This window comes from Canis lupus, chromosome 12 (genome assembly GCF_048164855.1).
Source record: "Canis lupus baileyi chromosome 12, mCanLup2.hap1, whole genome shotgun sequence".
Classification (NCBI taxonomy): domain Eukaryota; kingdom Metazoa; phylum Chordata; class Mammalia; order Carnivora; family Canidae; genus Canis; species Canis lupus.
In genome coordinates this window covers 26,347,391-26,360,598 of record NC_132849.1, presented here as the reverse complement: position 1 = coordinate 26,360,598, position 13,208 = coordinate 26,347,391, and the positions used below count along the sequence as shown (strand labels likewise).

The 13,208-nt window shown below is 35.5% G+C and overlaps 1 protein-coding gene across 2 annotated transcripts in view; it reads left to right on the top strand.

The window, feature by feature from the left end:
* Positions 1-13,208, top strand: part of CHMP3 (charged multivesicular body protein 3) — a 57,592-nt gene that overhangs the window by 19,763 nt on the left and 24,621 nt on the right. Inside the window, exon 2 of one of the 2 annotated variants that reach the window (XM_072770120.1) lies at positions 879-939. The exons of the other annotated variant lie outside the window; for it this stretch is intronic. Coding sequence (XP_072626221.1) covers positions 879-939 — 61 coding nt within the window. The remainder of the gene's footprint in view (positions 1-878; positions 940-13,208) is intronic. 2 annotated transcript variants of the gene reach the window in all.

Here is a 13,208-nt window from a genome sequence, read left to right as displayed (position 1 = left end):
ACCTGTACCAACTGCAGAGAGCCTGTAGACTGCATGGCTGTGGGCACAGATAAGAGATCTTCATCACAAGGTGCCACAACAGGAAGAAAGCCCTGTTTTATGTTTTATTAGATTCCAAAGCTGAGAAACATTGTTAATATAAATAAATAGATGGTAATGGAAGTTTTATCATGTCATTGTCACTCAGTTCTTTGAAATTCTGTGTCATATGGCAAAGCATATAGTGATTTAATGTAAATTTAGTTTTAATGACATAATCAGCTTTTCTTTTAGTTTCTTTTGAAACTGAAGAATTAGAGGATACTTTAGTTGCATATAAATTTGATCAGCACCTTCTCAACACCTACATTAGTATTTCCATTTGGTCCTATGTTTAGTGCTTTAGAAGTTTTTGCCTCTGAAGGAAATATGTCATAGTAGTAGACATAGGTCAGAGGAATTTCTGTCTTTTGTAAAATGAAAAAGCGTTATTGTTTAAAGGGGGAAGGAAAAGGTGAACTGTTGACACAGGCAGAATAGGTTTTGAAATAGGTTTCAAAAGATTTGCAACTTTTAAACATAACTATCTATGCTCGTGCACCTCTTAGAAAATGTTTATGTACCTGCAAGGTCCTGAACTCTCTCTGAGGTCTTGTATAAAGTAGTTTTTACTGGCCTGCCTTCAGATAAGAATCTTTAAAGAGATTGGGACTTCTATGTACTGTGAATAAAAAGATGAAAAAAAAATAGAATTTGGCCCTAAAACTTTTGTTTCAAAATGCATTTATTTATTTTTTTTTGTCTAGAATAAATGATTTAGAATTAATACAAAATTCTTTAAAATTTGGTGAATTAGAAGTGTTGCTTTTCTTATAATTGTTTTCTAAAATTTTTCCCAGGTCAATGAATGGTCATTGAAGATAAGAAAGGAAATGAGAGTTGTTGACAGGCAAATAAGAGGTAAATTATAATTTTATGTCTCCTCTTCCTTATCTCTTGGTAATTTTGTGTTAGCTCATAAAAATAAACTGCATCTACCTATTGTAAGACATAGTTTATTCTCATATTAGTTATTTTAGTTGTCCTAATTATTTTGCTTTTTAATCATTGTAAGAAAAACATGTTTTATAAGAACTAAACCGTTCCTCTGACCTGTGATTCAGCTAGGCCAGGGGGGGAAGGGCTGTGTTCTTTTATCTCTAATTTCCTGGAGATCAGGTTAGTGTTGGAAACAGCAGATGCTCACATACTATGATGGGCAGAATAATGGCGTTCCAAATGTGTCCACATTCTAATCTTGAGAGTCGGTGAATATGTTACCTTATGTGGCAAAGGGGACTTTGCAAGTGTGATTAAATTAGGGATCTTCAGGGACACCTGAGTGGCTCCGTGGTTGAGTGTCTGCCTTTGGCTCTGAGCGTGATCTCCAGGTCTTGGGATCAAGTCCCTCATTGGGCTCCTCCTATAGGGAGCCTACTTCTCCCCCTGCCTATGTCTCTGCCTCTCTCTCTGTGTCTTTCATGAATAAATAAATAAAATCTTTTTAAAAAATTAGAGATCTTCAGGTGGGGAGATTATCTTAGGTTGTCTGGGTGGGCTCAATGTAATCACCACGGTCTTTATAAGAAGGAAATGATATGTTGAGAAAAAGTGAGAGAGAAGGAGATGTGACATGGAACCAGATGTTAAGGAAATGTCCTTTGACCTCTGAAGATAGAAGAGGCCATGAACCAAGGAATGCAGTTCCCTAGAAGCTAGAGAAGGCAAGGAAATTGATTATTCCTTGAAGACTCCAGTAAACAGCCCTTTCAACATTTTGATTTTAGACTTCTGACTACCAGAATTGTAAAAGAATCAGATGTGTTGTAAGCCATTGTTTAAAAAAAAAAAATTCCTACTTATAAAGAAATGTTTTATGGAATTCAGAGTAAATAAATTGTATGTAAATAAGGAATGCATTTCCATTTTCAGTATTCTGTTTATCTTAGCATGGCTATAAATTGAGGAAAATATATTTCTAAATAAAGTATTATAAAGTACAACTTAAAATTAAGGTGACTTGCACAGAGATAGTAATGTTTAATACTTTTATGGTTTTTAACATTTTCATTAGAGAAATGTTAATACCATAAGGATATTTCAGTATCACTCCCTTAGGAAAGAAATTGGAGAGGGCATTCTATTCCCAGCCATGATGGAGTAATGTTTTTGAACTTGCACTTGCATTCCCATCATAAGTAAAGAAAAAAAAATGGACAAAATCTGTGAAACACTGATTTTCAAACCTTGGACAACTGATAGCGAAGGATTTTGATCACTAGGAAGAAGGAAACAGATAGAGTCTTAATATGGTCCTGAATTTTCAGCCTGGAAAAACTTTCTGAATCATAGCGCATGGAAGGAGATTCTAAGCAGAGCATGGTGGTCTCAGGGTTGAAGAGACAGAGATGAGGGTTCAGGGAGGCTGTAGTCACTGGAATTTGTGGAGCATATCAGAGAGAAGCGCAGTACCCAGAGAAAGAGCTCTAAATGTCTACACAGTGGTACACTGTGTTTAGCTGAATACTAAGCTGTGCAAACTTAGATTTCAAGAAGTTAGGCAAAGAACTATTGCTGGAGACAGAACAAATAACAGGGCACTATGAGCTAAACAGTTCTTGAAGCTAACATAGAAATGAGAGATGGTAGAGTTCTGATCAGACACAGGAAAGAGACGTTATTGAACATCTTGGACATTCAGTAGAGAACCCAGAAAGATCATGCCTTTAATATTAAGTCTAGGTAGGTCTAGATTAAAAGCTACCATAAGCCCTCGCCAACAAAGCCTAAAAAAGAGTTCTTGAAAGCTGATCTGCAGACAACTTGACTGCCTGTCAAACTAAAACTGAACATGGAAGACCAGAATATTCAGATACTCAGAAATGACACATTCAGAGTATCCAACATTCAATGAAAAATGACTAGAAAGAAGCAAGAAAGTATGACTCAGAATGAGGAGAAAAATTAGGTGACATAAATAGACCTAGAAAAAAGAAATGTTTGAATAAGCATATAAGATTTAAATAACTGTTATAAATATATTGAATAATTTAAAGGAAAACATGAATGTAATGAGATAAATAGAAGATGTAGAAGAGAATAAAGTGAAACTTCTTGAATTTAGAAATAAAACAGAATGAACACTTCACTGAATGAGTTTAACACATAGATAAGACAGTATAAAAATAATAGTGTAATTGAGTAGTACAAACTATCTAAACTATAATACAGAAGAAAAATAATGGATATGAACACAGCATCAGTGACCTGTGGAACCATATAAGGCGTTCTCATGTGTCATTTGAGTCTCAGAAGGACAGAAGTCTGGAAAACATCACATGAAATAATAGTTGATGAAAACTGTAAACCCATAGACTTCAGTGAGCTTCAAAGAGAATAACACAAATGAAACCATACCAAAACCAGACAAAGACCCCACCAAAAAGGAGAATTATAGACCAATATCCCTGATGAACATGGATGCAGAAATTCTCAACAAGATACTAGCCAATAGGATCCAACAGTACATTAAGAAAATTATTCACCATGACCAAGTAGGATTTATCCCCGGGACACAAGGCTGGTTCAACACTCATAAAACAATCAATGTGATTCATCATATCAGCAAGAGAAAAACCAAGAACCATATGATCCTCTCATTAGATGCAGAGAAAGCATTTGACAAAATACAGCATCCATTCCTGATCAAAACTCTTCAGAGTGTAGGGATAGAGGGAACATTCCTCGACATCTTAAAAGCCATCTACGAAAAGCCCACAGCAAATATCATTCTCAATGGGGAAGCACTGGGAGCCTTTCCCCTAAGATCAGGAACAAGACAGGGATGTCCACTCTAACCACTGCTATTCAACATAGTACTGGAAGTCCTAGCCTCAGCAATCAGACAACAAAAAGACGTTAAAGGCATTCAAATTGGCAAAGAAGTCAAACTCTCCCTCTTCGCCGATGACATGATACTCTACTTAGAAAACCCAAAAGCCTCCACCCCAAGATTGCTAGAACTCATACAGCAATTTGGCAGCGTGGCAAGATACAAAATCAATGCCCAGAAGTCAGTGGCATTTCTATACACTAACAATGAGACTGAAGAAAGAGAAATAAGGAGTCAATCCCATTTACAATTGCACCCAAAAGCATAAGATACCTAGGAATAAACCTAACCAAAGAGGTAAAGGATCTATACCCTAAAAACTATAGAACACTTCTGAAAGAAATTGAGGAAGAGCCAAAGAGATGGAAAAATATTCAATGTTCATGGATTGGCAGAATTAATATTGTGAAAATGTCAACGTTACCCAGGGCAATTTACACGTTTAATGCAATCCCTATCAAAATACCATGGACTTTCTTCAGAGAGTTAGAACAAATTATTTTAAGATTTGTGTGGAATCAGAAAAGACCCCGAATAGCCAGGGGAATTTTAAAAAAGAAAACCATATCTGGGGGCATCACAATGCCAGATTTCAGGTTGTACTACAAAGCTGTGGTCATCAAGACAGTGTGGTACCGGCACAAAAACAGACACATAGATCAATGGAACAGAATAGAGAACCCAGAAGTAGACCCTGAACTTTATGGTCAACTAATATTCGATAAAGGAGGAAAGACTATCCACTGGAAGAAAGACAGTCCTTCAATAAATGGTGCTGGGAAAATTGGACATCCACATGCAGAAGAATGAAACTAGACCACTCTCTTTCACCATACACAAAGATAAACTCAAAATGGATGAAAGATCTAAATGTGAGACAAGAGTCCATCAAAATCCTAGAGGAGAACACAGGCAACACCCTTTTTGAACTCAGCCACAGTAACTTCTTGCAAGATACATCCACGAAGGCTAAAGAAACAAAAGCAAAAATGAACTATTGGGACTTCATCAAGATAAGAAGCTTTTGCACATCAAAGGATACAGTCAACAAAACTAAAAGACAACCTACAGAATGGGAGAAGATATTTGCAAATGACTTATCAGTTAAAGGGCTAGTTTCCAAGATCTATAAAGAACTTATTAAACTCAACACCAAAGAAACAAACAATCCAATCATGAAATGGGCAAATGACATGAAGAGAAATCTCACAGAGGAAGACATAGACATGGCCAACATGCACATGAGAAAATGCTCTGCATCACTTGCCATCAGGGAAATACAAATCAAAACCACAATGAGATACCACCTCACACCAGTGAGAATGGGGAAAATCAACAAGACAGGAAACCACAATTGTTGGAGAGGATGCAGAGAAAAGGGAACCCTCTTGTACTGTTGGTGGGAATGTGAACTGGTGCAGCCACTCTGGAAAACTGTGTGGAGGTACCTCAAAGAGTTAAAAATAGACCTGCCCTACGACCCAGCAATTGCACATAGCTTATTTATCTTATTAAATGATCTTCAAACCCCGTCTCTTTCATGTTATTTCCTATTATTTCTCATTGGTAGCAGTTTATTAGTTAACGTGCCCTAACATCAGAAAAAGATCATGGGTTTTGGAGTCAACACTACCAGGTTTAAACCCTGTGTTTTCTGTCAGCCATCTATCCCTATTAAAATTCTTTGAATCTCTTAGATTTATTGTGACATTTAAATCTGCAAATGTATGTAAAGTGTTTAGGACAGTACCTGGCATAAAGTATGGCTTACTACCATACCTTACGGCATGGTGATACCAAAAAAGGGGGGAGGGAGTACTTTAGACAAAATCTGACTGAAGTAATGTGATTGCTTTAAATATTACTTGCATATGAAGATTTATCGTAGAAACACTTGTTATCTTTCATTTGATTTTATATTAGCAGTCAAGGTGAATAGATTTTTTCTTTAAAGAAATATCAGTGTAAAAAGCTACAACCCGCAAAATTAACTCATGATCTTGAAGTCAGGATATTGGTTACCCTTGAGGGCATGATGAATTAAGGCAGACATAAAAGGACATTTGTAATACTTTGTTTCTTGATTTGGTTAAGTGGATATGTTTATTACTTTGTGAAAATTCATTTAGCTCTACAGTTATGTATACTTTTCTGTGTGTATGCTATACTTAAAAAGCTTAAAGAGAAAATAGTAACCTCAATAAAGCAAAGTATAACTACAGGTAGTTCTCATCTTCTTATGGAGGACTCACAGTAATCCACATTTTTAGCTTTCAATTATGTGTAACACATTTAGAGCACTCATGATAGGCAATATTAGAATGAATTTAGATAATTTATATTGCCCCTCTCCTCAAATGAAAATAGTTTGGTTTCTACATTCCTCGCCCATGTGTATAGAGAAGTAGTAATATACATATTGATACAGAAAAGTATAAATAAGAAAATTAAAATCACCCTGAAATTCTACCACTCAAAGATATTTTGGTAATCATCCTTTCAGATATGTCGATCTGTATTTGTATTTACACACAAACACTTATGAATGACTTATACTTTTCTTGTTGCTGTTTTATTGATTTCTTCTTATAGTAAAGTATACAGAACATAAAATGAACCTGTTTTAAATATACAGTTCAATGACATTAAGTACATTCACATTGCTGTGCAACCATTACCACTTTCTATCTCCAAACTTTTCTTTTTCCATACTGAAACTCTGTACCATTAAATCATAACTTTCTGTCCCCCCACAACTGACACTAAATCCCCTGGTAACCACTATTCTATTTTTTGTCTCTGTGTATAATTGACTATTCTAAGTACTTCGTATAAGTGGGATCAAAGAATATCTGTCTCTTTGTGCCTGGCTTATTTTACTTATCATAATGTTTTCAACATTTATCCATGTTATATAGCATGAATCAGAGTTAACTTCCATTTTAAGATTGAACAGTATTTCATTGTATGCATGCCTCATTTTGTTTATTCATCTTAAATGGATATTTGTTTTTACCTTTGGGTTATTGTGAATAATGCTGTTATAGCCATGAGTGTGTAAGTATCTATTTGAATCCCTGTTCTCATTTTTTTTTTTTTTTGGACCCTATACCCTATAGTAGAATTGCTGGGTCAAATGGTAATTCTATATTTAATTTTTGAGGAAACACCGTAGTGTTTTCCACAGCACTGCACCATCTTATATTCTTACTATCAAGAGCTAAGACATTCAAAAGTAACCACATACATGGCAGAATAGAAAAAGTCACTGTGCACATCCAGGGTGAGATGCAGCTCTGCAAAGACCTGAGAAGACTTCAAGTTTACAGTGCAGGTTGATCCCCATCACAGAGATACCCTACAGCAACAAAAATTAAAAAAACAGCAAACCCCGGTGAAGTGGGAGAATCTGACTTCCAGAAGTGTAAGATTCAAATGTCTTATTTTCAGCAACAACAAAATCACATGATGTACAAACAGGAAAATATGGCCCATCCAAAGAAAACAAACGAACAGAAAATGTACCTGAGAAAGACCAGATGATTATTAACTCAACAGATACTTTAAAACAACTGTTTTAAAGATGTACAAAGAGCCAAAGTAAGATGTGGAAGTAAGTCAAGAAAATGACACATAAATAAAGTAGAAATATCAATAAAGAGATAGAAAACATGAAAATAAAAAAAATTCTGCTGCTGAAAAGTACAATAACTGAAGTGAAAAATTTATTCAGAGTTAACTTGAAAGCAGATTTGAGCAGGCAGGAGAATCCATAAACTTGAAAATAGTACAATTGGAGTTATGAAGGCTGAGAAGAAAGGAAAAAAATTGAAGTAAATTGAGGACAGCATGTGTAGGACATCATGAAGGTAAACTAGGATACACACTGTGGGAGTTCCAGGAGGAAAACAGAGAAAGGAGCAGGGAGATGATTTAAAGAACTAGTGGCAGAAACATCTCAGATTTTATGAAAGACATTAATATAATCCAAGAAGTTCCACATAGTCCAAATTGATATACTCAAAAGGACCCATGCCAAAGCACATCATAATCAGACTTTAGATAGATAATGTTTAAAGCAGTGAGAAAGGACTTACCATAGAAAAGGATCTTCAGTAAGATTTTTAGCAAATTTCTTCACCAGAAGTGTTGAGGGCCAGAAGGCTAAAGTTGATATATTCAAATGCTAAAAGAAGAACTATCAACTGAGAATCCTATATCCAGCAAAACAAGGGAGAAATCGAGGCATTCCTAGATAAACAAAAGCTGAGGGAGTTTGTTACTACTAGACCAGACTGACAAGAAGTGCTACAGGTGTCCTTCTAATTGAAATTAATGTATCATAGTAATGTGAAGCCATATGAAAAAATAAATCTCTCTTAAGAGTAACTACATGGACAATTCTAAAAGCTATCATTTTTTTTTAACTTCAATTTATACCTCCATTTTTTGTTTTTTACATGATTTAGGAGACTTGGGCATTTAAAAAATATATTAGGCCATGTTTTTGAACTCACAGAAAGATGTACTTTTGTGACATCATTAACTGAATGGAGGTGGGAACAGAGCCATTTAGAAATAAAGTTTTTATGTGCTATTGAAGTTAAGCTCATGTAATTTTGAATTAGTGTTATAATTTTAGGATAATAACTATAATCCCCATGGTAGCCACGAAGAAAATAGCTATACATCATGCAAAAAAAGCCAATGAAATGGGATTTGAAAAGTTTCACTATGAAAAAAAAAAAGTAAACACAAAAGACATTAATTCAGGAAATGTAAAGCTGTAAAGCCTACAGAAAAATATGGCAAAATGGCAGAAGTGGGCACCTCCTTATCAGTAATTAAATGTAGATGGATTACTTCTTCATTTGAAAGAGCTTGGCAAAATGGAATTTTAAAAATAATCCTACTCTGTGCTATCTACAGGGTGCTTGCTTTAGATCCAAAAGTAGAAATAGATTGAGAGTGAAAGGACAGAAAAAGATATCCCATGGAAATGGTAACCAAAAGAGAATGGAGGTTGCTATACTTATAATACAAACTTTAAATCAAGATTACAAGATTCAAAAAGACATTCTATATTACTAACAGTTTCAGTAGAATAAGAGGATATAACAATTAATTATACATATCTATGAACCTAAAAACAGACTGTCAAAATATGTGAAACAAAAATTGACAAAATTAAAGAGGGAAATAATTCTACAATAATAGTTGGAGGCTTTACTAACCTACTTGCAAGAGTGAATATAACAGCCAGGGGCACCTAAATGGCTCAGTCATTTAAGCCTCCAACTCTTGATTTTGGCTCAGGTTATGATCTTAGGGTCATGAGATCGAGCCCTCAAGTTGGGCTTTAGGCTCAGAGTGGAGTCTGCTTGAGATTCTCTCTTTCCCTCTCCATCCCCCCTCCCCCACCCTCCTCACATGCATGCTCTCTCTGTAAATAAATAAATACTCTTTTAAAAAGTGAATAAAACAGCCAGGCAGAAGATAAAGAAATAAGAGTACTTGAACAACACAATAAGTCAACTAAATCTATTAGACCTCTACAGAATACCCAACAACAGAATACACATTTCTCAAGTGCTCATTCTTCAAAATGGAGCACATTAGCCTAAAAATCAAGTCTCAATCAATATATAGTTTACATATTAAAAAATATATATAGATATAAAATCTTCTCTGACTACAAGGGTTGATTAGAAATCAGTAGAAGAAAGAACACTGGAAAGGAGGGAGGAAAAAGAGAGAGAGAGGACTCAAGTCCCTAAAATCGGAAATGAAAGTAGGAGCATTACTAAGATTCTACAGAAATTTAAAAATATGTATCATAAAGGTACTGTAAACAGTTGCACATCAGTGAGTTGGATAACACAGTTTGAAATGGGCAAGTTACTAGAATTCCAAAACCTACCAAGACTGAAAACATAAAGAGCAAATCTGAACAGACTTGATTGAATCAGTAGTAAAAAAAAAAATCTCCTGACAAAGAAAAGTCCTTGACCTGATATATTCACTGGTGATTTCTACCAAATATTTATTTTTTTTATAATAAATTTATTTTTTATTGGTGTTCAATTTACCAACATACAGAGTAACACCCAGTGCTCATCCCGTCAAGTGCCCCCCTCAGTGCTCGTCACCCATTCACCCCCACCCCCTGTCTTCCTCCCCTTCCACCACCCCTAGTTCGTTTCCCAGAGTTAGGAGTCTTTATGTTCTGTCTCCCTTTCTGATATTTCCCACACATTTCTTCTCCCTTCCCTTATATTCCCTTTCACTATTATTTATATTCCCCAAATGAATGAGACCATATAATGTTTGTCCTTCTCCGATTGACTTACTTCACTCAGCATAATACCTTCCAGTTCCATCCACGTTGAAGCAAATGGTGGGTATTTGTCATTTCTAATTGCTGAGTAATATTCCATTGTATACATAAACCACATCTTCTTTATCCATTCATCTTTTGATGGACACCGAGGCTCCTTCCACAGTTTGGCTATTGCCTACCAAATATTTAAGGAACTAATCCCATATCTTCTTAAACTTTTCTAAAAAATTGAGAAGAAAACACTTCCTTAGTTGTTTTATAAGGCCATTATTATGTTGGTGGCAAAATTAGATGATACTATAGGAATAGAGAACTACGTACAGACCAATAGCCCTTATGAACACTGATGCAGAAATCATTAAAAAAAAAATAGAATTCAAAAGAATTATTCACCATGACCAAGTGGGATTTCTGGAATGCAGGGATAGTTCAATTATGTAAATCAACCAGTGTGATATAGCATATCTACAAAATTAGGGGAAAAAAAAACACATGATCATCTCAATTGATGCAGAAAAGCATTTGACAGAATTTAACACCCTTTTGTGTTAACAGTCAGCTAACTAGGAATAGAAGGATATTGCCTCAGCGTAATAAAAGTCATATATGAAAAAGCCACAGCAGACATCACACTCAGTGGTGAAAGACAGAAAGCTTTTTCTTTATGGTCAGGTACAGTTACAGGGATCTCTGCCTTTGGCTGCTTCTCCTCAACAAAGTATTGGAAGCTCTAACTAGACCACTTAAGTAAAAGAAATAAAAGGCATCCAAATTAGAAAGGAAGGGATGCCTAGGTGGCTCAGTGGTTGAGTGTCTGCCTTCAGCTCAGGGCATGGTCCCAGAGTCCCAGGATAGAGGCCCACATTAGGGCTCCCCTTGAGGATCCTGCTTCTCTCTTTACCTATGTCTCTGCCTCTATCTTTCTATCTCTCATGAATAAATAAATAAAATCTTTATTAAAAATTTACTTACAGGGATCCCTGGGTGGCGCAGCGGTTTGGCGCCTGCCTTTGGCCCAGGGCGCGATCCTGGAGACCTGGGATCGAGTCCCACGTCGGGCTCCCGGTGCATGGAGCCTGCTTCTCCCTCTGCCTGTGTCTCTGCCCCTCTCTCTCTCTCTCTCTCTCTCTCTCTCTATCATAAATAAATAAAAATTTAAAAAATTAAAAAAAATTTACTTACAAATTAGAAAGGAAGAAGTAAAATGATCTCTTTGTAGATAATATGATCTTATGTGTATAAACCCTAAAGATTCCGAACAAACCTATTCGTTCTAACACAGTTTTGTTAGAACTAATAAATACATTCAGCAAATTAGCAGGATATAAAACACACAAAAATCAGTTGTGTTTCTATACGTTAACTGAACAGTCTAAAAAGGAAATTAAGAAAACAGTTCTATTTACAGTAGCAACAAAAAAGATGAAATCCTTAGGAACTAACTTAACCAAGGAGGTGAAAGACTTGTACGGTGAAAACTATAAAAACATTATTACTGAAAAAAAGATATAAATAAATGGAAAGACATTCTGTGTCCATGGATTAGAATATTTAATATTGTTAAGGTATCAATCTGATCTGCAGATTCAGTGCAATCCCTATAGAAATCCCAATGATTTTTTCAGAAGTAGAAAATTCCATTTTAAAATTCATATAAAAAAAAAAAATTCATATAGACTCTCAGGGAAGAGCTAAAACAATTTTGAAAAAGAACAAAGTTGGAGGACTCAAACCCTCTCATTTCAAAACTTACTACAAAGCTGTAGAAATAAAACCAGGGTACTTCCTGCATGCAGACAGTCATAAAGACCAATGAAATAGAATAGAGAGCCTAGAAATAAATCCTTACATATATGGCCAAATGATTTTTGACAAGGGTGCCAAGACCGTTTGATGGGGAAAAGACAGTCCTTTCAGCAGATGGTGCTGGGAGAACTGGATGTCCACATGCAAAAGAATGAGGTTGGACCCTTACCTAAGACCATATTCAAAAATTAACTCAAAATGGGTCAAAGACCTAAATGTAAAACCTAAAACTATAAAACTCTTAGAAGAAAGCATAGGGAAAAAGCATCATGACATTGGACTTGGTAGTGATTTCTTCAATACAACCTCAAAGCCACAGGCAACAACAAAAATATAACAAATTAGATTTCATGAAAATTAAAAAGTTTTATGAATCAAAAGACATAGAAAAGAGTAAATAGAGTAAAAGGGTAACCTGCCAAATGGAAGAAAATATTTGCAAATCATATCTGATAAGGAATTAATATCCAGGAGATAGATCGATAGATAGATATCTTAGAACTCAACTAAAAAAAAAAAATGCTATTCAAAATTGGACAAAGGACTTGAATAGACTTTTAAGTTTTTAGAATATTTCTCCAAAGAAGATATACAAGGGGTGAATAAGCACATGAAAAAATGTTCAGAATTACTAATCACTAGGGAAATGCACATCAAAACCACAATGAGATGACACCTCAGACCCATTAGGATGGCTACTATCCATCAAAACAAAACAGAAAATAGTAAGTGTTGGAAGGATGTAGAAAAACTGAAACCAGTGGACACAGTGGGAATGTAAAATGACACAGCAGCTATGGAAAATAGTATGGCTGTTCCTCAATAAGTTAAAAATAGAATTACCATGTGGTTCCACAGTTCTACTTTTGAGCATTACTATGGACTGCATGTTTGTTTTGCTCCCAAAATTCGTATGTTGAAGTCCTAATCCCCAGTGTGATAGTATGGAGGAGGTGGGGATTTGGGAATAATTAGACCATGAAGGTGGAGCCCTTATGGATGGGGTTAGTGCCCTTATCACAAGAAATACAAGAAAGATAATCTCCATCCATCATGTGAGCATACAGCAAGAAGGGGTCCATCTGCAAACTAGAAAGAGGGCTCTTATCAGGAACTGAATTGGCCAGCACCTTCATCTTGGACTTCTTAGTC